This window comes from Cariama cristata, unplaced genomic scaffold, assembly GCF_000690535.1.
Source record: "Cariama cristata isolate BGI_N322 unplaced genomic scaffold, ASM69053v1 scaffold22810, whole genome shotgun sequence".
Lineage (NCBI taxonomy): Eukaryota > Metazoa > Chordata > Aves > Cariamiformes > Cariamidae > Cariama > Cariama cristata.
The window spans coordinates 3,176-26,625 of NW_009596717.1; the positions used below are offsets into that span (position 1 = coordinate 3,176).

The 23,450-nt window shown below is 37.6% G+C and overlaps 1 protein-coding gene across 1 annotated transcript in view; it reads left to right on the forward strand.

Moving 5' to 3' along the window:
* SMC1B (structural maintenance of chromosomes 1B) overlaps positions 1 to 23,450 on the forward strand; it is a gene marked incomplete at its 5' end in the record, with an annotated part of 37,719 nt that overhangs the window by 3,172 nt on the left and 11,097 nt on the right. The window contains 15 exons of the mRNA XM_009707270.1: positions 708 to 911; positions 1,299 to 1,537; positions 1,998 to 2,256; positions 3,715 to 3,855; positions 6,128 to 6,210; positions 7,254 to 7,461; positions 10,372 to 10,557; positions 12,920 to 13,099; positions 14,116 to 14,262; positions 14,860 to 14,997; positions 15,488 to 15,604; positions 18,667 to 18,782; positions 20,455 to 20,596; positions 22,074 to 22,219; positions 22,390 to 22,405. Of these exons, the coding sequence (XP_009705572.1) occupies positions 708 to 911; positions 1,299 to 1,537; positions 1,998 to 2,256; positions 3,715 to 3,855; positions 6,128 to 6,210; positions 7,254 to 7,461; positions 10,372 to 10,557; positions 12,920 to 13,099; positions 14,116 to 14,262; positions 14,860 to 14,997; positions 15,488 to 15,604; positions 18,667 to 18,782; positions 20,455 to 20,596; positions 22,074 to 22,219; positions 22,390 to 22,405 (2,322 nt within the window). The remainder of the gene's footprint in view (positions 1 to 707; positions 912 to 1,298; positions 1,538 to 1,997; positions 2,257 to 3,714; positions 3,856 to 6,127; positions 6,211 to 7,253; positions 7,462 to 10,371; positions 10,558 to 12,919; positions 13,100 to 14,115; positions 14,263 to 14,859; positions 14,998 to 15,487; positions 15,605 to 18,666; positions 18,783 to 20,454; positions 20,597 to 22,073; positions 22,220 to 22,389; positions 22,406 to 23,450) is intronic.

The following is a 23,450-nucleotide window of genomic DNA, read 5'->3' on the forward strand; positions in this document are numbered from 1 at the left end:
TACTTATGATTAATATATTTCAGAGGATTTTCTTCCTTACAGGTGTTGAGGGAAATACCCAAGGAAGAACTGATTTTTCCCTTTTATAGAAACCCTATATATGGATTCTTATTGGGATCATAGTTTCTATGATGACGGCATTTGCCCGCTATACAAACACAATAAAAATCACAAAACTTATTTCCTACACTTTACTGAAAATAGTAGCTCCTTCAGATCAGTGAAGACTTGAGTGGGTAACACATGCACAAAAAAAGTGTGCCTATTAACTTTGGGAGTTAGATAATCTTCTAGTGCATTGATTTTAGCTGTGTTTCTTTTGAAATACTGGGGGGGCTTAGTTTATTTTTCATTGAAAATGAGTTTCAGTTTCTTTAAAGAGACTAAGAAGATTTAATTTTGTCATTATAATACTGCTCACTGATTTGTGCAGGTTGATTTAGTTTGAAGGTGTTTTTCATAGACAATATCTGACATTCTAAAACACTTAGTGATGTCATTTAATTAGATGAGGTGGCTAAGTGGTATTCCTTTTGGTACTAAACTTTGCCTTCCAATTGAATCTGAAAGTGTTTCCATCCAATTCTGTTAACCGTAAATATATCCGGAGATAAATCTGTACTATATGCTCTTAAAGAAATTCATTAGATAGCATAATGGTCTACAATGCTGCATTTTATTTTTTTTTTTTTGCAATTTTTTTTTAGGGAACAGTAGAATCCATTGCAATGAAGAAGCCAAAGGAGATAACTCAACTTTTTGAACAAATCAGTAATTCATGGGAATATGCTGAAGAGTATGAACGAAAAAAGAAAAAAATGCAGCAAGCAGAAGAGGATACACAGTTTAATTATAACAAGAAAAAAAGTGTTGCAGCAGAACGCAGACAAGCAAAAATAGAGAAAGAGGAGGTAACTCGAAGCTATTCCTTTTTTGCATGTTAAGATCTCAGATTTTGCATCTTTTGTTAACTTAGATACAGGTTTTCTTTAAGAAAAAACAAACTTCTGTTGTTTCTCATCTAGTATTTTTTGGAGTATGGTATACTACATAGTAATTTAGTATAATTTAAAAGCGTAGAGGAATACATATAATAAATTCTAAATAAATGAAAGTGTATGTTTGCCATTATAATTTAATTAAAGTGTTGATGTACATGTTTGAGTTTTATGAATAGTGAACATTACTGGCATTACAGCTACTGGTACATCATCTTACATCACTTTGGACTTGAAATCAGATTGCTAATAATTAAAAATCCTTTCCATAAACCATTAATAAAGTTTTAATGTTGGTAGGCAGAGCGTTACCAGATGCTTCTCAAGGAACTGGATGAAGAAAGGATACAGCTGCAGCTTTTCCGGCTTTATCACAATGAAAAACACATTGACTTTCAGAAAAAAAGTTTGGATGAAAAGAATATGGAGACAAGTATGAAGAAAGAGTCTCTTTCTAAAGCAGAAGATGTGTTTATAGCCAAGAAAAAAGTGCTTGGTGTACTCAACAGAGACCAACAACATATGGAAAGAGAAATGAAGTAGGTTTTCCAATCAGATTCTCTGATAGTTGAGTTAAAGCATAGTCTGCCCTGGCAGTTGCTTGGCAGGCATGCCTTTCCTGTTAAAGCAGTTGAGTGATAGCTCAACGCTATGCAAGTCAGTTTGTAACAGTTTACTAAAGTAATATCTAGACACAGATTTCACGTCCACCACCACACCCAGGTTGTCAATAATTTCATTATATAAATACTAAATTTTTTAGAAGTTTATGCTTCGCTTCTTAAATTTCTATTTTCAGTGGCTATTTAAAAAAAAAATCACCTGTGGGTATGTAACCTTGCAGTTGACAACTGATTATTTGCATGTGTGGTTGGGAGGGGGTTGTTCTTTTTTCTTTTTTGGTGTAGTTTTGTTATTTTGGATGTGCTTTGTGGTGGTTGGTTGGTTGAGTTTTTTTGTTTGCTTATTTTGAGTGTTTTGTTTTGTTTCGGTTTTTAGGACTCTGGAAGCATCACTGATTCAGCAGAAAGCCCTCTATATAAAAGCAAAAGAAAACACTTCCTACCAAATCAAGAAAGTAGAAATGTCTAAAAAATCGCTAAGGGACAAGGAGAAATCCTGTGATAAGGAAAAGCAGAACATAAAAGAGCTAGAGGTAGAATTGAATGATATTGAGAAGGCTTGGAGGGCGTTTGAGAAGAAATTTGAAGAGGAGATGTTGCGGAAAGCAGCATTTGTTGAGCTGGAAGAAAGTCAGGTGAATTGGGAGACCACAAAGCATTGTTTTCTAATGAAGTCCAAAAATCCCCACTGATGAGAAGAAACTATTGTTTCACCAATAACCTGTAATTTCTAGTGATTTTTTTTAGCTGTTGAGCTCAAACAAAACCAAAATTGTAACTTTTATTTAGAGACTGTCTCGTGAGGTGAAGAGAAATGATAATGCAGCCTCTTGGAGTGGGCTGTCTCCTTTCTGGGAGGGGGGTGGGGAAGTCGGATCTCACAGAGGTTCCAAATGTGGAATACTTCTAGGAAGTAAATCTAAGGTACGTAGAGATTTAGAAGTCCACCATTATGAGACTGGAAATGGTAAGCATCTCTCCTAGGGTGTGAAGTACATCTTCTAAACAATGTGAGAAAATACCTTATTAGAGGAAACATTGAATTTTCAGTGAGCAAGAAGTTGAGAAGAGTTTGATGGAAACTTCAGAAGGGTTGTGCGCAGGGACTGTCATCTGTGGATTAGGATTATAGCTGCCCAAAATTATCCATGATTAGGTGGTTCTCTCTGGTTTGGGTTTTTTCGCCTTCTTTGTGGAAGCCCCTATGGTACTTTGTGGGCAGGTAGGATAGAAAAAGTGTAGGGTCTTGGGGTGCGGGGGTAATTTTTGAGAAATGGCTTGTCAGCTGAGGTACAGAAATATGTCTTCAATTAAGAAAAAACAAGAAGACAGGAAAAATGCAAACAAGACTTGGTGGTATGCATACCATCTACTGTGGGTCAGAATCTAAAACTGAGGTAGCTCGCTTGTGAGCTATTTTAAGTTACTTTAGAAAAAAAAAAACGACTGCATTGCGTTACAGTAAATTCACATTTGAAGAAGCTGCCTTAGCAACCGTGTGGCCAGAAATGCTTTTAAAACTAAGTGCTAGCTTCTTTTCTCCACTGTCTTTTCCTTAAAATAGTTTCTGATCAGTTAATGGAGAACCTGCAGGATTGTTCTTTTAGTTTGTGAATCTTCCTGCTCTGCAATTTAGAGACATTTGGTCAGTTAGTCATAATTTTGCAGGATTGTTTAAAGTGTTTGTTTACCTTCAAAAAACCAATTAATTTGATAACATGAGAATGCAAGTTTTGGTATTTATAATTACAGCACTAATTTTGGACTAGGCAAAAACTTTGTGTTAACCTTAAGACTGACTGTGAAGTACTGTGAAGTTTGTAAACTTCATAAACTTTCCTGAAAAATACGAGTCTTTAGAAGTCTAAAGCAAGACCATAGTCAGGAACTACTAAGTGTAAGCTTTGGGTTCAGTCTTTCTCTAATAAAATATAATGTCTTATCTTGCAATTAGTAGCTAGAAAAGTCTTCTGGAGAATTGGGTGGGTTTTATAACCTTCATTATCATAAAGTAGGCAGTTGCTAATTGAGGCTGTAATAACATGAGTCTTCCCACGGTCAGTGGAGTGAATTTATTTTTGTTATTTGTCCAGTTGGAGCGCTATAAAGAGCTAAAGGAAATAGCAAGAAAGAAAGTAGCTACGCAAACGCAGCAGCTAGAAAAACTCCGTTGGGAGGAAAAAGCAGATCAAGAAAGGCTGAAACTTAATCGGACAAAGAAAAAAGAAGTGGAGGTATTTGTATCAAGCTAGAATTATGTTTTAAGGAGAAAAATGTTTCTCTACCCTTCCCTCTGGTATAAATGTCTATATAAAGGTGTTAAATGCTTTGACATAAACAAATCCTCAGCAAAGGAGATACATTGCTAATGTTAGTTCTGTTTTCATGTTGCAACAGGTTTAGCAAAAAGGCTTCTAAATTTGTTCAGAGAATGGTTGCGTGGGCACACTGAGGATTTGGTTTTGAAAGCTTTGGCTCTAGTATTTTACAGTTACTCAGAACATATGTTTAACTGTAATCACTTCCTGTTTTCGTAAGCGTAGTTTTTCTTTCTGAGGTGTCCTACAGCTGTTGTATATCCATATGATACTCGTACGCTTTAGAGGTTTTATTTTGACCACAGCTACCTTTTTGCTGAGATATTTATAGGGTCAGTTGTGCATATGGGTGTGTTGTAGTTGGGAAAATCTCCCTAGTGTCCACTTGTTTGTTGCACTTCAGAGGCAGGGTGTTTGGCGTGATTACAGGTCATTGCTGTCATTTTGTTTCTGATTTCTTTTATCATTGCAGATCCAAACATGTAACAATAAAATACCCATATTTTGCGCAATTACTTGGTCAGCATGCCTGAGGTTCTCTTTTAGAAAAAATATTTCCCAACTCATTATTCAAGTTTGCATCATGCTTCCATTAGAAGTAGAAAGGACAGAAGCTCGACTGACGATCCATCTTTTGCTGGAAATGTTGCCCTATTAGGTGTTTTGGGTTTTTTGCCTTTTCCGTTGTTGTTTTCTTTTTTTCCCCCAACTATGCTCACCTTGCAGTTTTGTCACCTATTAAGAAGTTAGACAACCAACATGCATTTTTTCACTATTTATTTCTGGAATGAATGTTTGGAGGAGACTCCTTATGTTCAGAAAACTTAAATTCATTAGATGAGTCTTGGCCAGTTCTAGAGTTCCTAACACCTCATTCTTGTACATATAAACTTGCTTGTATGGAAAAGTCTATATTTTACTATCTATATATGAGCATGTAATATCTAAGTTAATATTTGTATATGCATTTACTCTTGATACAACACAACTTTTTTCTTTTTGAAGTACTAGTTACCAGGAAAACCTAGTTAATATCTAGAAGTGAAATAAATTCTATTGCTTGTGCTTCTAAAACTCTGCAAGTCCTATTGTACTGTTGAGAAGGAAGTAAGGGCGTACTTGGGAGTTCATAAAATGCATGTCTGACCATTCAGAGTTGGCATTACTTACCTGGACTACTGACATTTGGTGATGACTCCTCATGATGCAGCAGGTATGTGACTGCATCTATAGCATGCTCTGTCCAGTTCTGGGCTCCCCAGTACAAGAAAGGATAATGACAGCTTGGAGTCAGTCCAGCAGAGAGCCACCAAGCTGGCTGGGGCTGGAGTACCTGCCTTATGAGGAGAGACTGAGAGAACTGAATCCCTTCAGCCTGGAGAAGGAGAGGTGAACAGGAGACCTTATTGCTGTCAGCAGCTTCCTAACAGGAGGGTATGGATAAGGTAGAGCCATGCTCTTTCTAGAGCTACACAGTGATAGGATGGGAGACAAGAGGCACGACTTAGAATGCAGGAAATTCCGAATAGCTATTAGGTGAACTATTTCATCTCAAGGATAGTCAAACGTTGAAGCGGGTGCACAAAGAGGTTGTGGACTCTCCATCCCTAGAGCTATTCAAAAGATCTAAAGTATTCAGGAGTGAAATTAAGACTTAATAAAATGTGTAGGTAACAATATTTTTTTCTTTCGTTTGCTTTAGTTAATGTATTTTTATTCAATTTGAGTAATTGAAAATACTTGTTTCACTGTTTGTGTTTTAGTACAATGCTTTTGTGTCAGGTTGGAACCTCTGTCAACTTCTTCATATGTCCTGCTTAGGAAAAAGCTTCTATTAATCTCGGGCCAAGAAAAGTACATTTTTTTGTTTTAACACCTATAATTTACTGGCACTGTGTTTAAAGTTGTTTTATTTGATGGTGTCATGATTCTTTGTGCTGGAGAGGCTTTCCCTGAACTGTAGAGGAACATGAAAAATCCAGTAATGGCCTTGATAAAATAATTTTCCTTTATTATTCACGGTACAATTTGACATCTACTATTGAAAAAGAGATTCAGCGTGAAATACCAACAAGGAAGAAAATACCTGTCTCGGTACTCGCTCTGAATTAAGAGCTTTATGTCTTGCTAAGAAACACTTCATTTTCCTCTGGTTTGCTTTTAACACGTTCTATTTGTGATTGCATAGGAAAACATAAAACACACTGTGGAACAGATAGACGAGCGTAAAAAACGAATAGAGAAGTTGGAAGAATATGTCAAGATATGCACGTATGTTTAAAAAATTAAAAACTAATTGATTTTCTTGCATATTACGTATTTTCAAATTAACATAGCAGGTTTCTAATTCTTTTCTTTAAAATTTTAATAAGAATTAGAGTTGTTACTAATTCTAATTAATATTTCAGTTACTTTAGCTGTCAAAATAAAGTAGTAAGTATGATGACTCATCCATATTTTGTTTGAAACCAGTGTTATAATTGCTTCTGGTTTCTTGTAGGTGTGCAAATTATGTCACTACATGTAGGTTATGGGGCTATTAGTGTACAAATTCTGAGGAGGAGAACAGGGCAGTTCTGTAGTTGTGCCGCTCTAGAAAGCAGTATTATTTACCTTGTGTGTTAGGAGCACAGCTCAGTTCTTGCTTCCTGGGTCTTGTCTTCTACCTCATTTTTATTCTACCTCATTTTTATTCTTTGTGAAATAAGGTACGTAAGCCCTTCATTGAGCAACCTGAACGAACTTTGACATTAACCTGTGTTTTGTGCAGGAGGTCAGAGTAGGGGATCTCCAGAGATTTTTATTTTTTTTTTTTTCCCCCAACCTGTCTTTTCCTACACATCTGTAATGTGTGCTTGAGCTTAATGCTGTCTATGTACTGAACAAAGTTCTGCCATGGACAGGGAGCAGCAGACCCGTTGTGATTGGTGTGATGCAGAATTATTTTAATCAAGTATTTGTAGTAGAGTGTGGTAGAGCCTTAGAGATTTTGGTAAGTGTGTAAAGTGAATAATAATTTTGCATGAGAACTCTCAGTACAGCTTAGTTTTACAGTATCAGACCTTCTATTGATGGAGGATAAAATAACATGGTTGCATGTTACACGGGCTAAGACTCTCACTTGCACTCAATTTTGAAACCATAAAAATAGCTTGTACTATAGAATGCAGCTTGTATAAGAAATAGCTTCTTATAGATACTTAAAATCTTTAATGATTTTTGTAGTCTGTGACCATAGAATTTTAATTTTATAAGCTAAAAGCTTTTATAAATGAAATCATAAATTGCTTTCCTATTTTTTCTTCTGTTCAAAGTCAATCATTAACAGAGAAGAAACAGCAAGAGGAAGCGCTGACTACGGAAATTGAAAATTCAACAACACGAATGGCTGAAGTGAATGAAGAATTGAACAAAATAGTTGGTGAACTGCAGAACGCCAAAATTGATTGCCATGAAGGAAGGCGTCAGCAAATGAGAGCAGAGATCCTAGAAACTCTCAAAACACTGTATCCAAATTCTGTGGTAATTGAATGCCCTCATTTAAATGCCTTATTTTAGAATTAAGATTTTAAGGATTCTGCCTTAGACTGAGTAAACAGGTAGAGTAAATTAGATTGTCTTGAATATTCTTTTAAACTTTATGCTTACTTGAGTGTACTTGGTGAAACAGTATTACTGAAAGAATAGTAGAGTATACTGTCATTATTTTTCACAGTTACCAGAAATAGACAGGTTAGTGCTTGCATCACAGAATAATTTTGATGTCTTGTGTGATTTTTGTGGTGTTTGCTTTATTTATTTTTTTACTTTTTGGTTTTGTTTTCCTCTGTCCTCTAACACATTTTTTGACTTATTTATTTTGAACAAGTGAATGGAAAGGTTAGCTGTGAGACCATTTATTCTGGCAAGAATAGTTCTTCCAAAGGACAATTTTGCTTAGATACATGAGGTTTTTATGTTACCAAATGGTCTGTCTTTGCTTATCAGTTACCATATTTTACTTAATGGCATTACTGAAGAGTAATTTAAGTGTTTTGTGTATTGATTCTGAATTGTCAGCAGATATTTATTGTTATGAGGCATATTTACACCTTTTTATTGACACTTAAAAATATTTACTCCAACCTTAGAAGCCATTCCAAATAAGAACTTTTTAATAAATCTAATCAGTTGAAAAATTGGTCTCTGAGTATGTCTCAGTACAGTCAGTCCTTTTTGATATACGTAGTCAGTTGGGATGTACAAGCTGGGAGCCTTCGCCCCCCATCCCTTCCTAAATGTTCAGAAGGGGACGTATCTCTGGTTCCTAGTGCTGCCATAAGAACATAAAAAATTAAATGCTTTCAGTTGTTCTTTGCTTCTTGGTCTTTTGCAAAACCTCAGAATCTGGCAAGTGACCAATCCTGTTGTTTTCTCAAGAGATTAAGATACTTACTTTTCAGCTGTTCTTCAGAATTTTTTCATCCATGTTAACAAGATGTTCCAAAAAATTAAAAAGGTGATTGGTGATTTGCTCACTCTTTGCATTGTATCCTATTTGAAAAGAACTGGATCAGACTGGTGATACCTTGCTGGCTTAGGGGAGAACTGATGTTCAGGATGTTCTCTGTCATTTTCCTTCAGGTCCTGCAAGTTTGAGAGACAGATGTGATGGCTTTTAACAAATAAAAACTACATAAGTCGAACTGGTTACATAAACTGTCTCGTTACAGAAAGTCTTAATGATATCTGCTTCAGTTACCCTTGTTCTTGCAATAGTTTTCCCAACACCAGCATATGAGGCAACAGAGTTGCTTCTGAGCTGCTCGTTACACTCTCGTGTACTAATTCCAGATGACCAAACACAATCTAAATTAAAGTCTCAGACTGGAAGGGTCATGGTAAGTTTCATCTTTTGGTCCGCTAGGTACTCGGGCAGAACCAGAGGAACATCTCAGTGTTGGTCTTCTGGATTTGATAGGCAAAAAATTGCATACTGCTTCTAAATGTGAAGTTCTTATGTCCATTTTAAAGCTTATATTCTTCTGCTAAAACATTCTTGTAATGTTTGGTGAGCATTCCAGGTACTGAAATAGCCGTGCAGTAATGTGATTCTGCTGTATGGGTGACGTGCATTTTCATGGATTTGTCTGATCAACAAAGTGAATTTTACAGCTGATTACAGTTTTTACAATTTGATTTTCAAAATGACCTTCCTACATTGGTAGTTTTAATTGGCAAGATTGCTATTATTACAGATTCAGTTGGACTGTCAGTATTTGTTTTCACAGAAATCTGGCATTCCATCTGGACTTAAGTGCCTATGTCTGAAAGCGTATAGATCATCTGTATAGTTTTGCAAGTCTGAAACATTACGTGTCTGAGCTGCAGATAGAAACATCCAAGTAGATGACACTGTGTGAGAAAACCAGGAAACTAAATAAAGACCTTTGTGGTGTTGGGTGTTATCCTTGCTTCTGCTGTTTTTCAGAAAAGGGAAAACATTTGTCAAGAGAAGGGTAGGAAAGTAGATCATAGTAGGCCGTGATTTGATCTACTGGAAATTATCTCAGTTATATCATTCATGAGATAATACTGTGGATGACTTACCACATACAACTCTTGTCAGTTGTCTTTCTGTTCTTGTTTGTTGTAATTCGATAAGGATAAAACTGTAGATATGCAAGAGGAGACCAGTAGCTATATGTGAACAAGCAGAAAAATTGTTCTTGCATGAATTCACAGGTTTTGATGTTCAGAATGTCCATTAGTAGCTTTAGTCATTCAGGGAAAGCTCAACTGTATCTATAATTACGGAAATGGAACAGAAGATCTTCAGGGAGCCTGCACAGCAAAGAACTAATTAGTTTTATCTGTTTATTTCAATATATGGCAGAACAGGCTTGATTATTTGGACTGTGCAGTACAAGAAAAGCAAGTTTTATTCTTTTCTTGCTACTAAAGTAAGCAGATACTTCTTTTGTGGGTTAAAACTGGAATAGTGCCTTTCTTGCTTCTGTTTTCCAGTTAATAGTGCTAATTATTTAAGACCTTACTGTCATTCAGAGATCTTACTGTGTGTTAGATACTTTCGTTCTCTCCAAAAAAAAGATGCTTAGCTAACTTCACTGTTGTCGCTTTGTCATACTTCTAGAAGTGTATGCTAGATATTCTGAGCAAAACACTGAGGTGTGTGACTGTAACCTCAGGGGAAAAAATTAAATCCTTTCAGATTTTGAAGGCATACTCTGCGATTTGGATTGACTGCTACAACTTCTGTGATTTTTCTGATGTACAGCCATTGTAGGAGAGTGCAGCTCTCCTAGTAACATATTTAGATAGATAGTAGATAGTAACACATTTTCCTCTTACTTCTACTTCAGTATCTTGTATGCAGAAATATTGTTTGATATCTAAAGTAACATACTAGTATATCTCTATTTTTATCTTCAGTTTGGAAGACTGCTCGACCTGTGTCATCCTATTCATAAAAAATACCAGCTTGCTGTTACCAAGGTATTCAGCAGATACATGACTGCTATTGTTGTTGCCACTGAAAAAACAGCAAGAGATTGCATTTCGTTCTTAAAACAAGAACGAGCTGAACCTGAAACTTTTCTTGCTTTGGATTACCTTGATGTAAGTACATTTTTCTTTTTCCTGTCATCAGCAAGTTAATACGCTTGTAAACCTTGGTACTGGCTCATTTAAGGTAAACTAAAATAGGCTTAAGTGTTAAGGCAGAATACTTAGAGGTGAACTTCATGAGGTTCTTGTCAGCCCATTTCTCCAGCCTACTGAGGTCCCTTTGGATGGCAGCATGACATGTATCGGGTATTCCTTCCACTTTTGTGTTACCAGCAAACTTGCTGAGGGTACATTGTCCCCCATCATCCAGATAATAAATGAAGGTGTTAAACAGGATTGGTCCGAGTATTGACATGGCTAGTTACTGGCCTCCAACCAGACTTTGCGCCACCAGTCACCACCCTGTGGGCCTGTTTGTTCAGCCAGTTTTCAGTCCACCTCGCTGTCTGTTTATCCAGCCCATATTTCATCAGCTTCTCTATGAGGATCTTACGGGAGAAAGTGTTGAAAGACTTACTGAAGTCTAGGTAGACAATATCGACTGCTCTCTACTCATCTACCAGGCCAGTCATTTCATTGCAGAAGGCTATCAGATTGATCAAGCATGACCAGCTTGGTGAATCCATGCTGACTACTCCTCCAAGACTTTCTTCTTGTTCATGTGCCTGGAAATGGTTTCTAGGATTAGTTGCTCCATCACCTTCACAGAGATCAAGGTGAGGCTGGCTGTCCTGTAGTTCCTTGGATCCTCTTTCTTGCCCCTTTTTGAACACAGGAGTGAGACTTGTTTTTATCCAGTCCTTAGGCACCTCTTTCAGTTGCCATGATCATTCAGAGATTGAGAGTGGCCTTGCAATGACATCGGCTAGCTCCTTCAGTACTGGTGGGTGCATCACATCAGGGCCTGTGCATTTATGCATGTCCAGTCTGCTTAAGCATTCCCTGACCTGATCCCCTTCCATCCAAGAGTATGTCTTCCTTGTTCCAGACTTCCCCCCGGTCTCTGGAACCCGGGATTCCTGAAGGCTAGTGTTGCTAGTAAAGACTGAGGTGAAAAAGGAATGCAGTACCTCAGTCTGTTCAAGATCCTTTGTCACCAGGTCCTCTGCCTCATTCAGCAGCAAGCCTGCATTTTCCCTAGTCTTCCTTTTGTCACCTCTGTACTTACAGAAGCCGTTTCTTTGACATCCCTTGCAGATTCAATTCTAGTTGGGCTTTGGCTCCTAACCCCTATCTGCATGCTTGGAGAGTGCCTTTATGTTCCTCCCAGGTTAAGTGTCACTGCCTCCACCTTCTGTATGCTTCCGTTTTGTGTTTGAGTTTTGCCAGGAGCTCTTTGTTTATTCATGCAGGCCTCCTGGAATTTTTGCCTGACGTCCTGCTCATTGGGATGTTAGATCTTAAGGCTGGAGGAGGTGATCCTTGAATATTAACCTGCATTCTTGGGCGCCTCTTCATTCTGGGGCGTTATCCCGTGGGATTCCACCGAGCAGATGTTTGAAGAGGGCAGAGTGTCTTCTCCTGAAGTCCAGGGTTGTGAGCTTGCCTTTTGCCCTGCATTCTCCTCTCAGGATCCTGAACTCTCCTATCTCATGCTCACTGCATCCAGGGCTGCCTTTAACCTTCCCATCCCCAGCAAGCCTCCTCTTGTTTGTGAGTATGCGGTCTAGCAGAGCACCTCTGCTCATTGGCTTCTCTGTCACTTGGGTGAGGAAGTTGTCATCAGTGCTTTTCCAGGAACTGCCTGGGTTGCTTATGCCTTGTTGTGTTGTCCCTGTAGCAGATAACCGGAGTGGTTCGAGTCCCCCATGAGGACCAGGGCCTGTGAATGTGACACTGCTTTTAGCTGTCTGTAGAAGGCCTCAGCCACTTGTTCTTCCTGGGCAGGCGGCCTGTAGCAGACACCCACTACAACGTTACCCTTACCGTTTCTCTCTTCAGTCCTTACCCATGAGTTCTCAGTTGGCTTGTCATCCTTCCCCAGGTAGAGTTCTGTGCATTCCAGCTCTTCTCTCGCATATAGGGCAACTCCACCTCCTCGTCTTCCCAGCCTGTCCTTCCTGAAGAGCCTGTGTCCCTCCATTGCAACACTCCAGTGGTAGGAGCCATCCCACCATGTCTCCCTGGTCCCAAGAGATTTTAGCCCTGCAACTGCACACAGATCTTTAGCTCATGTTGTTGATTCCCCATGCTACATATGTTAATATACTTGCATTTCATGCACAGTGAAATAGGTTATACAGATTTAAGGACTATAGTATACACAGAATGTGAAAACTACATCTGTTTCTAGTCTTATAGTGACTGAGACCCTCATTCTGTTCATCTGTACACCCTGTCCCCAGTCCACTCAGCTTTCGACATGCTTTGCTATTACAACATGGATTCTAAACACCGCTTATTTGCTTTACAGGTTAAACCAATCAACGAAAAGTTAAGAGAGATAAAAGGAGTGAAAATGATGGTGGATGTTGTACAAACTCCATTTGCTCCAGTGAAAAAAGTGATTCAGTTTGTGAGTGGGAATAGCTTGGTCTGCGAAACAGTTAAAGAAGCAAAACAAATAGCATTTGATGGACCAGTGAGGTTGAAAGTAAGAAGCTGAATTTTGTTGCATGTGTTTCATTGCAGTTATATATTTGATGCCATTTAAATAATTCTTCTATAAACATCCCATGAAGTATTGCAGATAAATACAGAATGGTGCTTAACTGTCTAGTCTATTCCCACATAAATAAATGCCCAGATATTTCACGTGGTTTTGTTTTCCTCTTTATGCTAGTACGTTTAAGTGATTTCCTGGGAAAAGAAGGCAAATTAGAGGATAGTTAATGTCCAAATATGTTGCTTGGTATGGTCCTTGTGATGAAAAGGAGGAGGAAGGAGGGATAATCCTGTTCTTAAAACTGTCTTATTTAAAACCACAAACTTTATCTTGCTAGCTTTTCTATGAAGAAATGCTTCAAAAGTTCTTTAAAAAATCTGACAGTCTCATAGTTGTAGATTTAGACTGTGTTGAGGACTGGAAGCTCCTTTGCCTCTTCCTGCAGTTCGTTCTTGTCCATATCTCTGTTGCTCTAGACAGTCTGTAGAGCCCTTTTATGCACTTGGTAAACCTTTTAAAATCTTTATTAAAACAGCTTTAAGTTGAAGGTGAGTGTGAAATCATGTTTACTTGGAATCAAGTCACAAACACACCCATGTTCTCTACTAAAATTTACACTTTCTGTTTACAAACGAGCTGTTTTCCTTCACTCCATTATCACGTTGCTTGGTTTGCTCTACTGAGCCAGACATAACCTTCTAAGTTGCCGGTGTATACACTAATGTCTCCTATTAATTTCCTAAATACAAGGAAGTTATGCAGCTTCATTTCCTTTTCTGATCGGTTGTAATAATACCAGAAAGTGACTAGTGCCAAGAAACAACAGACTTCTTTTGTGGCTTTGTGCTCATGTTAGCAGGTTTGGAACAGGAAAAAAAATTGGAGTCCAACTAAAATGTGGTTGTTGCTTCTTTAAGTACTGTATCTTCGTGAACTCGTTATGGGATGGTTTGGCTGCTTTGTGTTCAGATTTATTTGGTTTTAATTTTTTTTTTTTCTTCCAGACAGTGGCTCTTGATGGAACTTTATTTTTGAAATCTGGAGTAATTTCTGGAGGATCAAGTGATTTAAGATTTAAAGCTAGATGTTGGGATGATAAAGAAATTAATAAAATGAAAGAAAGAAGAGATAGCTTGATTCATGAGTTAAAGGTAGGTCTCTTAAAAAGCACTTAACTGCAAAAGGCATAAAGCAATAAAAGTTGTGTCTAATTTAATTCAGCTATAAGAAGATGATTTTCTAAAAAGGAGATTTTTCAAAACTTCCAGAAGATGCAGACAGGACATAGTAGCTGTTTATCCTCTTCTAGTTAATAGTAATCAGCTGTGGGTCTCCAGTGGGTTGGTTTGCATATCACGGGGGTGGAGAACCCAGGGTAACACTGATACAAATTCCTTCAAGGAACAAGAGGTATTTTGCAGAGTGCCTGAAGATGATGTGTTATGTCAACACGAAAATATTTGCACCAACCAAAACATGTCAGTGTAAAATGATTTGTCATGCCTCTAGTTATTTTGGAAGAAGGCTAGGGTAGGAATTTAGGAATTTGCAAGCATATGCTTTCTTTTGAGAAGTGAATGTGTTACAAAATGACTATTGAATCACCAATGCTATGAGCATTTACCTTGAATGGGGCCTATGTCAGTGAGGCTAGCTTTATGTAGTGCGTGAATCTGAAAAATCGGTAATGTCCAAATAAGTTACCTTTGTTTAAAAAGCATTTTACTCCCATCCTGATCTTTTTCTAGGACTTAATGAAGGTCAGACGTAAGGAGACTGACTTGAAGCAGTTGCATGCTCAATGCCACGGAATTCAGACACGACTTAAATATTCACAGAGTGAATTAGAGCTTATTAAAAAGAAACATCTTGCTAATCTCTACACGGTATAGTACTAAGCCTTTATAATTTTTATGTTTAATAATTATATTATTATTACTAGCTGTAATTACTAGTGAAGTAAATACTACTTCCTTACGCAGTTTTTTTAATTCAGTTTAAGTGTTACATACAGCAGTTACGACTGAGGAATTAATAAAATATGAAAAGCAAGACTGTGAAGTAATTTGCATGAAGCTTTTTCTATTTTAGGTTTTAAATTTGAATTTCTGTTAAGCTTGGTTGATCGTTTAGTAACCTTCAGAAGTCTGTAAGTCAAAATGCGCTTTAAATGATACTTATGTAATTTGCTTTTCTGCTCATTAACTAATCATTGCATGCAAATCGGCAATAATAGTGAGTAAGTAGCATTTGAGAAGAAAATATTTAATGTTTTTGATCAGAAGAATACAGTTAACCTGGAATAGAACTGTCTCAGTTCCTAGAAAGTTGACTATCCTGTTAAGAAAAATTACCATCTTTTTCCTTTCTATCTAGGAAAAATCAAAACTGGAAAGTGAACTGGTAAATATTGAGTCTCAGTATGATATGCTGAATGAAGGAGTAGCACAAAGAAAAGAAAAAATAGAAGAGTTTCAGAAAAAAATTAATGAGGTAATAGCTTCTTTAATAGTCGTGACAGCTTATACTGTTATACAACAGAAATGTCTTTCTGTTCATGCTGATTTTTAGAACTTGGACAACTTTTGACTTTGTAAACTGCTTTGTCTATAAGGGTTGTAAGTTACTCCAGCAGTCTTCCCACGTTCTCTACCTTTCTTACCAAGGTAACTGATCAGAAGTGCACTTGGATGATGGTATATATGTATCATAGTTTTGCAAATAAATTTCCTTAAAATCAAAATTCTGTGAGTTTTACATGCCAAACACAAACTTAACCAACCAAATCCACCTACTTCTGGAATATTAGATGAAGCTTTGCTTAATATATACACTATAATTTCATTTGATGTAGGAGAAAATTTTTGAGTGTGAAGATGGGTTGCTTTTCACCAACCTTTTCCGTCTCTGCTAATAAACATGATTTACTCTTTGTAGTATTGAGCAGGGACAATCCATTGAAGTTCACAGCTTTAGAGCTCTCGGTGCAAACTTTCACTGTAGATAAATCCCAGAAAAACACTCTTTAGATCTTGGGGTAAAATTTGGTATCAGCTTATTCTTTCTCAGACTCTAATGTCCAAGTTCTTTGTAAGAAACTGTGGTTACAGCAGCTTTCCTTTTTGTGGAGAGGTAATTATGCAGCATGACTGGACTGTAACTTTCTTTTGGCATGAAGTCTTCCTGGCTGACATGGATCTGTGACAGCATGTGTGTACACTAAACTGTATGCACCCAGAAGATTTGCAGATCTCTGAGTAATCAGTGCACCCACTAGGTAGACAGTCTCTGCATGAGTGACTACCCTTGTGAAAATCATTCTCACTGCAGTCATAGCACGACCCATCCAGTGTCTACATGGAAATGCTCTATCAATAGCTTTTCATCTGGAGAAGAGAGGATCCACTGCTTCTGCAACCCACGGGCAGAATAGATCAGGCATGTTCATACTATTAGGAAGAGAGCTTTGTATCCATTTTCTAGAGATGGGAACAGTTCTCAGCACTGCTAGAGTGCTTTGTTCTGAACTCTACAGCTGTCATGTCCAGGTGATGACCTGTTACACCACTATATACTTGAGAAGTAGATAAAGAGCAGCAGAGCGTGAAGATTCCTTTCTCTTCTTGGGAAGTAGGAAATATCTGTGTTTTATTTTCTGTGCACTCTCATTACCCTGGGAGAATGGTTGAAGTGTGCATGATGATTGTCAGCAAATTCCTCATTCCACTGTTTTGGGTGGGTTGGTTGGGGGGGTGGGGTGTGTTTTGAGTCTGTTGGGGTTTTTGGATGTTGTGGTCTTGGGGTTTGTTTTGGGTTTGTTTAAAGACTTGTATGCCTGTGTTCATTTAGAGTCCAATTCATGGAAGATGGAGCTAGCCTGTGATACGACTGAGTCTTCTTTGCTCTCCCTCTCTTTTTGAGAGGTAGCTGATGTAGGGCTTAGGGACCTTGTGCTATCCCCACCTTTCCGAATTCATTATTTGTTATGGTACTAAGCAGCTTTTGTCATTAGAACCTGCTCCTTTCTGCTTTTTATCAGCAACAGGAAAAGTTCTCTATGATACGTGATCCAGCAGTTAGGTTTCCCAACTGTTTTTTCTGTAGACTGTTCTGCCATCTCATACCTCAGTTTCCATATCTTTCTCTAATCTTCAGATAGACACCAGAACAGTTGTACAGACAGCTGAGAAATTCAAAAGCATGGTCATCATGCAGAAACTGAAGGCATTCAGGGAATAGGTGTAAAGCCTAATCTGATACCAAGAGGGGTTTCATACTGTGATCTACCAGAGTAGACAATAACTCTGAGAAATAAGCACCTCATCTCTGCTTGTGTCTGGAAGCTGTCTTTATTACTACTCTTGCCAAACAAAGAAATCCAGTACAGACTATGGAAAAGTGGTGGTGCAGTTTTATCTGGAAAATCCACAGCTCTGCACGTAGATGCTTGTGTAAATGTAGATTCTTAGATTCCTCACCTCTGTGTGCAGTTACTTGAGGTGTATAGTACATGTGTAATTTAGTTCCTGGTGTCTGACCTGTTCTCATCAGTCTTGGATTAATCTGTGACTCGAATTCTGCATGTGAAAAGAAGCCAAAACTACTGCGTGTTCTCTGTCTTGCTTGTTGTGCAGGCCTGAGGGAGCGCAGATGTCTGTCATCTGCAAACACTGTGAAAGTCATTGATGTTTAGGCTGTAAGAATTCCAGGTTCAGGGAACTTTTTCTTTTGCTTGTTCTGCAGAAAAACCCAATGGAGACTGGTCATCGGTTTGCAAAGAATAGTGTTGCTTGAATAGTATCATTTGATTTGATGTAGTATTTGAGATCTGTTTAAATAAGCCTGCGTACCAAAAGAATATAAACAATACTGAGTTTAGACCCGTAAAGGTCTCTTAAATTCAGTCCATTGGGTTTCCTTTTAAATGCTGGAGGCTGTTGCTATTTCTTTGTTCAGTCCTGCCATATACACTGTACCTACTATTTGCCTGCTTAAATTTTTCATTAAAATTTTGGGACTGGTCTTGGCTGAAGCTTTTGTTAATATATACTATATAATTTGGAAGTGAGAGGTTCTGTAGCAGTTTTTTTTTTGCTGTGGCTTTGCTACAAATGGAACATAGTAATTAATAATTTTGGATCACTTGAAAGGGTTAAAATTAAGAACTCAACTACGCCAAGAAACCTGGTGTGTCTGCTTAGTGTCCTGTATACCATTCAGCATTCTCTTCTTCAGTTGGCTGGGAACAACAGACAAAACCAGGGAAGCTGGTTACACTATGATGACTTCAGTTGTCTTTGGAATGACCAGGTGCTGTCAAGGAGAGCTTAGATCAGAGTTACCTTTTGCAGATCATATGCCTTGTATCTGGCATTTGTACTGAAAGTGTTATTTGAAAATTTCAAGTACAGATTATTTCTCAGTAGTTCAGTTTGCTGTTTCTTGAAGTACCTTGAAAATGCAGGATGTAGCATGAAGTGATTGTCTAAATGTTTTACTTCTGTGAGTTGCGAAATAGCATAAACATTTTTTGCTCTGTTTCTCTTTATTCAAAGGCTGAAGATGCTGTTTTCCGGGAATTCTGTGAAGAAATCGGTGTAGAAAATATTCGTGTGTATGAACAAGAACATGTTGACAACAAGAGGAGACAAGAGGAGATTGATAAAAAAAGGTGATATTTATAATTGAAACGTAAAAAAGTGGTTTGTGTTAGATTGGGCACACTGGTAAATGAGTAACTCATCACAGGAAATACCGCAACAACCTAGAACACTGTAAAAGATTCTATTATCACTGCAAGGATTACCTAGCAGTAGCACTGCTATGGTTTGAGTTGTATTAGATGGTTACAGTCAGTGACATTTTGCAACAAACTTGAAAGGTAAAGTTTACTATATTGGTAGCACTATTGTAGAAGAATAAAGCGAAGAATAGTTTTCTAAAATCTGTATTGAAAAATGGAGGATGGCATGAAGGCTTGCTCATGTATCAAAAATCTTAAAGGAGAACTGGGTGTAAGATGCAGTGATTTGGTATAAGAATGTACTATTAAGGAAAGCAGGATCTTAATTTTCTCCCTGGCAACCTCAGCTGGCATTCCCCTCAAACAGGCACATGTCACAGGACCACAGATTTATATCTTAATGTTAAAATGAACTATCGCCTTGTACTACAAGCGTTTTCAGGCAGATGATAGGTCATGCATTTCCTGACATTATTTATAGAAAATACCCCTTTTCTACATGACTAGTGTAATGACTAGCACTGAACTCCCTTTTCAGCCAGCTTTTCAGCTGCTAAGAGACTCTCTGACTGGTTTCAGAAACTAGTCCAAATGTAGATTGTTGGCTAGGGCTGCAATGAGGTAGTAGCACAGTACATTCTGTTGCAGTTAAAACACCTGCTGGCTGAACTGATTTGATCACTTATGTATGCAAGAACTGAAATCTGGTAAAGTGTAAGAAGTTAGTAATAGAACAATCAGAAGAGGAGCTTTTTGCATGGCCTTATGCTGTGCTGCACAGACAGCCTTGGCCTTCCTTGTGCTCTAACTTCCCATCATTGGTCCTGTAAGCTGATGCTACGGTGCTGCCTTGCCCAGGTCTGAAGAGCCTGGAGCTGGCAGTGTGCCAGCCCTTTTGCCGGACCAACAGATGCAGCGCTAGTAGTAAGTCGTGTGGGAAGCTCAAAGCTCAGAGGCAGGTAGTACCTGCTGAGAGGAGACCTTTCTGTAAACAGCCGCTTGGTTTTACTTCAGTCCTTTCTCACAGCAGCATGTGAAAAAGTTTCTGCCATTGTACCTCTATAAACAAATACAGGTCTCAATTGAGAGATGATAAGCAAGGCTGAATATGTCTTTAAAAGCTCTGCTGTCATGCTTCTTAATTACCATCTCCCAACTGAGATGGGTTCCTTACAAATATTCAGATAAAAATCCATGCCAGCTGACTAGGAGGCTTGTGGAGGTTGAGCAGGGAGCTCAGGCATTGGATAAATATATAGCATCAGTGTAACTTTTGCCCAGCTCATATCTGCATCATTTACAAGTATATCACTCATACTGAGACACTTGGAAGTTTTAGTGTCACTTTTCATATTGAATGTGGCCCTACTGTATCTTGTATTTTTGAGCTATTATCACTGGATTTTTGCAACTTCTAGTGTATCCACAGAATGTGATATAGTGGAATCTGCGATCCAAATGTATGCAAAATTTTGTGTTCACGTAGAAGATATAAAAATGCTATCTAAATAGTCAAAGTGAAAATGTATCTCATAATAACTTAAAATCAGTTACTAGACTGCTTTGTAAGTGTTAGTTTGAAATGCTATACTTCGACTAGACTGGAATTTGAAAATCAGAAGACACGACTGAACGTTCAGCTGGAATATAATCGTGATCATCTACAAAAATTAACAAATGCAGTCAGCAAGTTAAGGGAGACAATTCGTAAAGATGAAGATGAGATTACCAGGCTACAGAAGGTAACTCTAAAATTAGAGAGAGAGAGAGAGAGATGTATCTCTGGGACTGAGAGGAAAGAATGCATTGAATTACAATTTTGAATAAAATTAGTTGATACTGTTTGAGTAATTCTTCTAGGGCTTAGTTCAGTGTTGACTTTGTGAATGTTAAAAAAATGCAGTTGCGTGTTGTCATTTTAACCTTGGAATAACCTGTCATATTAGGGTAGCTTTTAAAAATAAGCTTACTAAAAATTAAGTTTGGGATTACTGTACATACAGTGTTAGATTGTCTTTAGTTTATATGAATAGTCAGCATATGACTACAGATAAAACTAGTAGCATGTGGCTGAGATTCTTTAGAAGATTTTTCTGAGTAATAGTAAATAATTCTGGTGCTTTGCATCTTTAAGGTGCTTCACAGCCACTAACAGACTTAAAATAGTTCTATGAAAACTAACTTAGATTTTTAGTTGAAGTAATATGTATGGATTTCTCCTTCATAGTGTTCTTTATTCATAAGTAATTTTTTGTTGTGTTAATGTTGCTTGCTAAACAAACTGTGCTTGTGGTGCACTGGAAGGTGAAGGAGAAAAGATGTATGATAGTGCTTTGAATGAAAAAAGAAAAGTAAAATGTAAAACTGCCCCAAAATGGGCAAAAAAAACCCCGCATGCATCATTTGAACTCTGTATTTTAACATTAGAATACATATTCCTCTGGAACTGAGGAAGAACAATACACCCTTACTCAGTTATGCACAAAACCGTGTCTGACTTCATGCCTGTGTGCGTAATTCTTCTGAAATACAACTTTGAGCAAATTCAGCTATTTTTGTCCTGGAAAAGGATTGTTTGTATTAAATTGTGAAGGTACTTTGTTTAGGTACTGCAACAGCAGTAAGTCTTGGTTAGGTTGCCATACTGCTAGTCTCTTAAGGACCTTGTCTTCATGCACATAGCGTTAGGTTTACTATATTCTAGCACCTAATTTCTAGCAATTTAGCGGTGGTATGGGTTATGTAGGGGAAGACTCTTCTAGAGTACCTCCACAGATTCTTTGTTCTCTGTGGATTACCTCAGGATTTGTCTTTAATGAACAACACTTTTTAAAGGATTTCAGGCTACCTTAAGTGTTGCTAAATATCTTGAAGATGTACAGCAAATGGGATCCTTCTTGCAGAGCTAAGGGACTAACTGAGGAAAAGGGAGCAGCCAATAGATCTTAGGCTTCCTAGGATCCCTGCCTTGTTTGATGGCTTTATAGTTTAGTCCAGTATAGTGACAAATCCAGAGCTGGCTGTGCCTATGTGTACAAAACATCTGGATCTTCCTATGTATAAGACAGGCTGTTTTCCCAGTGCCTTTCAAATTTTGTGCTGTAACACATTTCAATGTATTGTAACAGGTTTAAACTTTTAACTCTTTCTTTCTGTGTAATAAAGGTTCCATATCAAGTTTTCTGGTGAACGGTTAAAAATGTACACATTTCTATGCAGGATGAGGAAAAGCTTCTAAAAAAAGTGAATGAAATTGTGGAGGAGCAACAGCATCTTAAGGATGGATTAAGTGCTCATAAATCTGAGGTTATAAAATCCCAAAATGAAGTTGAAGAGTTCAGAAAGACGTTGTTAACTCTTAATAGGTAATTACTAATTTTACTCTTGGGAAAAATTATTAATGAATAATATTTAGAAGAACTCTAGTGATCAGGAGTTTGAATTTCTCTTTTTCTGTTTTCTTGCGAAAAATTCATTAGAGACATGGTAATTTGCATTTACAGTATGCGTTACTTGAAAAATGTTTCTAATTCAGTATGTGGTTCCGGAAGGTAATGTCAAGGAGATTATTTCATGAGCCATCCCATAAACCATATAGAATAACATTATTTTATTATCTACCTGGTGTCAGGTCTCGTGGTGATTTCTGATAAATATCTAGTTACTTCTCATAAGTATCTATTAGCTTACAACTTGGAGGGGGTGCATATTAAGTTTGCTGGTAGTTTCATTTTTTTGAGTTATACAATTGGTTCAGTTAATGAGAAACTTTTTTTCTGATTTCAGTGTTCTTATTTTCTCCAGGCCTTTCAAGTGTTGGATACCTTTAAACTAATACTAATTTGAGGTCACCGTTTTGTCCTTACTCTTTTAAATCAACTACTTTGGGGATAGTTTATACTTCAGTTTTCTAATGCTTCGTTATTACAGATGTGTTTAATGTCTCTTAGTCAGGAGTCTTTATGTTTGAAAAAAAAACATGTTGGCACAGTATGGCTAAGTAAACTTGTGGAGTTTTATACAAATTCATAGATTGTATGCCTAGTAATTCATTTTATAGTGTGTAATTTTAACAATATAAGACTGTTATGTCTCTGCCTTATTTAGCTTGATGCTATCAAAGGAATTTGTTGCAAAGAATCAAGGTGTATTTCAAGTAGAGTAATGATAAAAGGTACTTGATTAAATTTTAAATGGATTGAATCTCCATACATGTTCAGCAGTGCTGAACAGAACAGAGTTGAGTTGCAGTTAGGAAAGGTGGATGTTTGAACGTGCTATAGTGTGAACTTGGCAATATACTGAAACTACGTCCGTGCTGCTAGCATTCCCCTTGCGATAGAGTTGAGTTAGTAGAGAATAGCAGTGTTAGCTTACATGCTAGGTTAGTGTCTGGTTCCCAGCATCCCCCTGAGTAATTTGGGAGAATGAAGGGAATGGAAGAAGTTAAGTACCGTTTTCCTTTGTTTGATGGGGATTATAGAGGGAAAAGCCCTCTCTGTGCTTGGGAACTGTTTTTATGCTGTATGGCTGTGGATGTTATTGGCAGCGATGCTTCTGCTCTTTAAGGGTTTTGTGCCTTTTGCATGTGTAGGG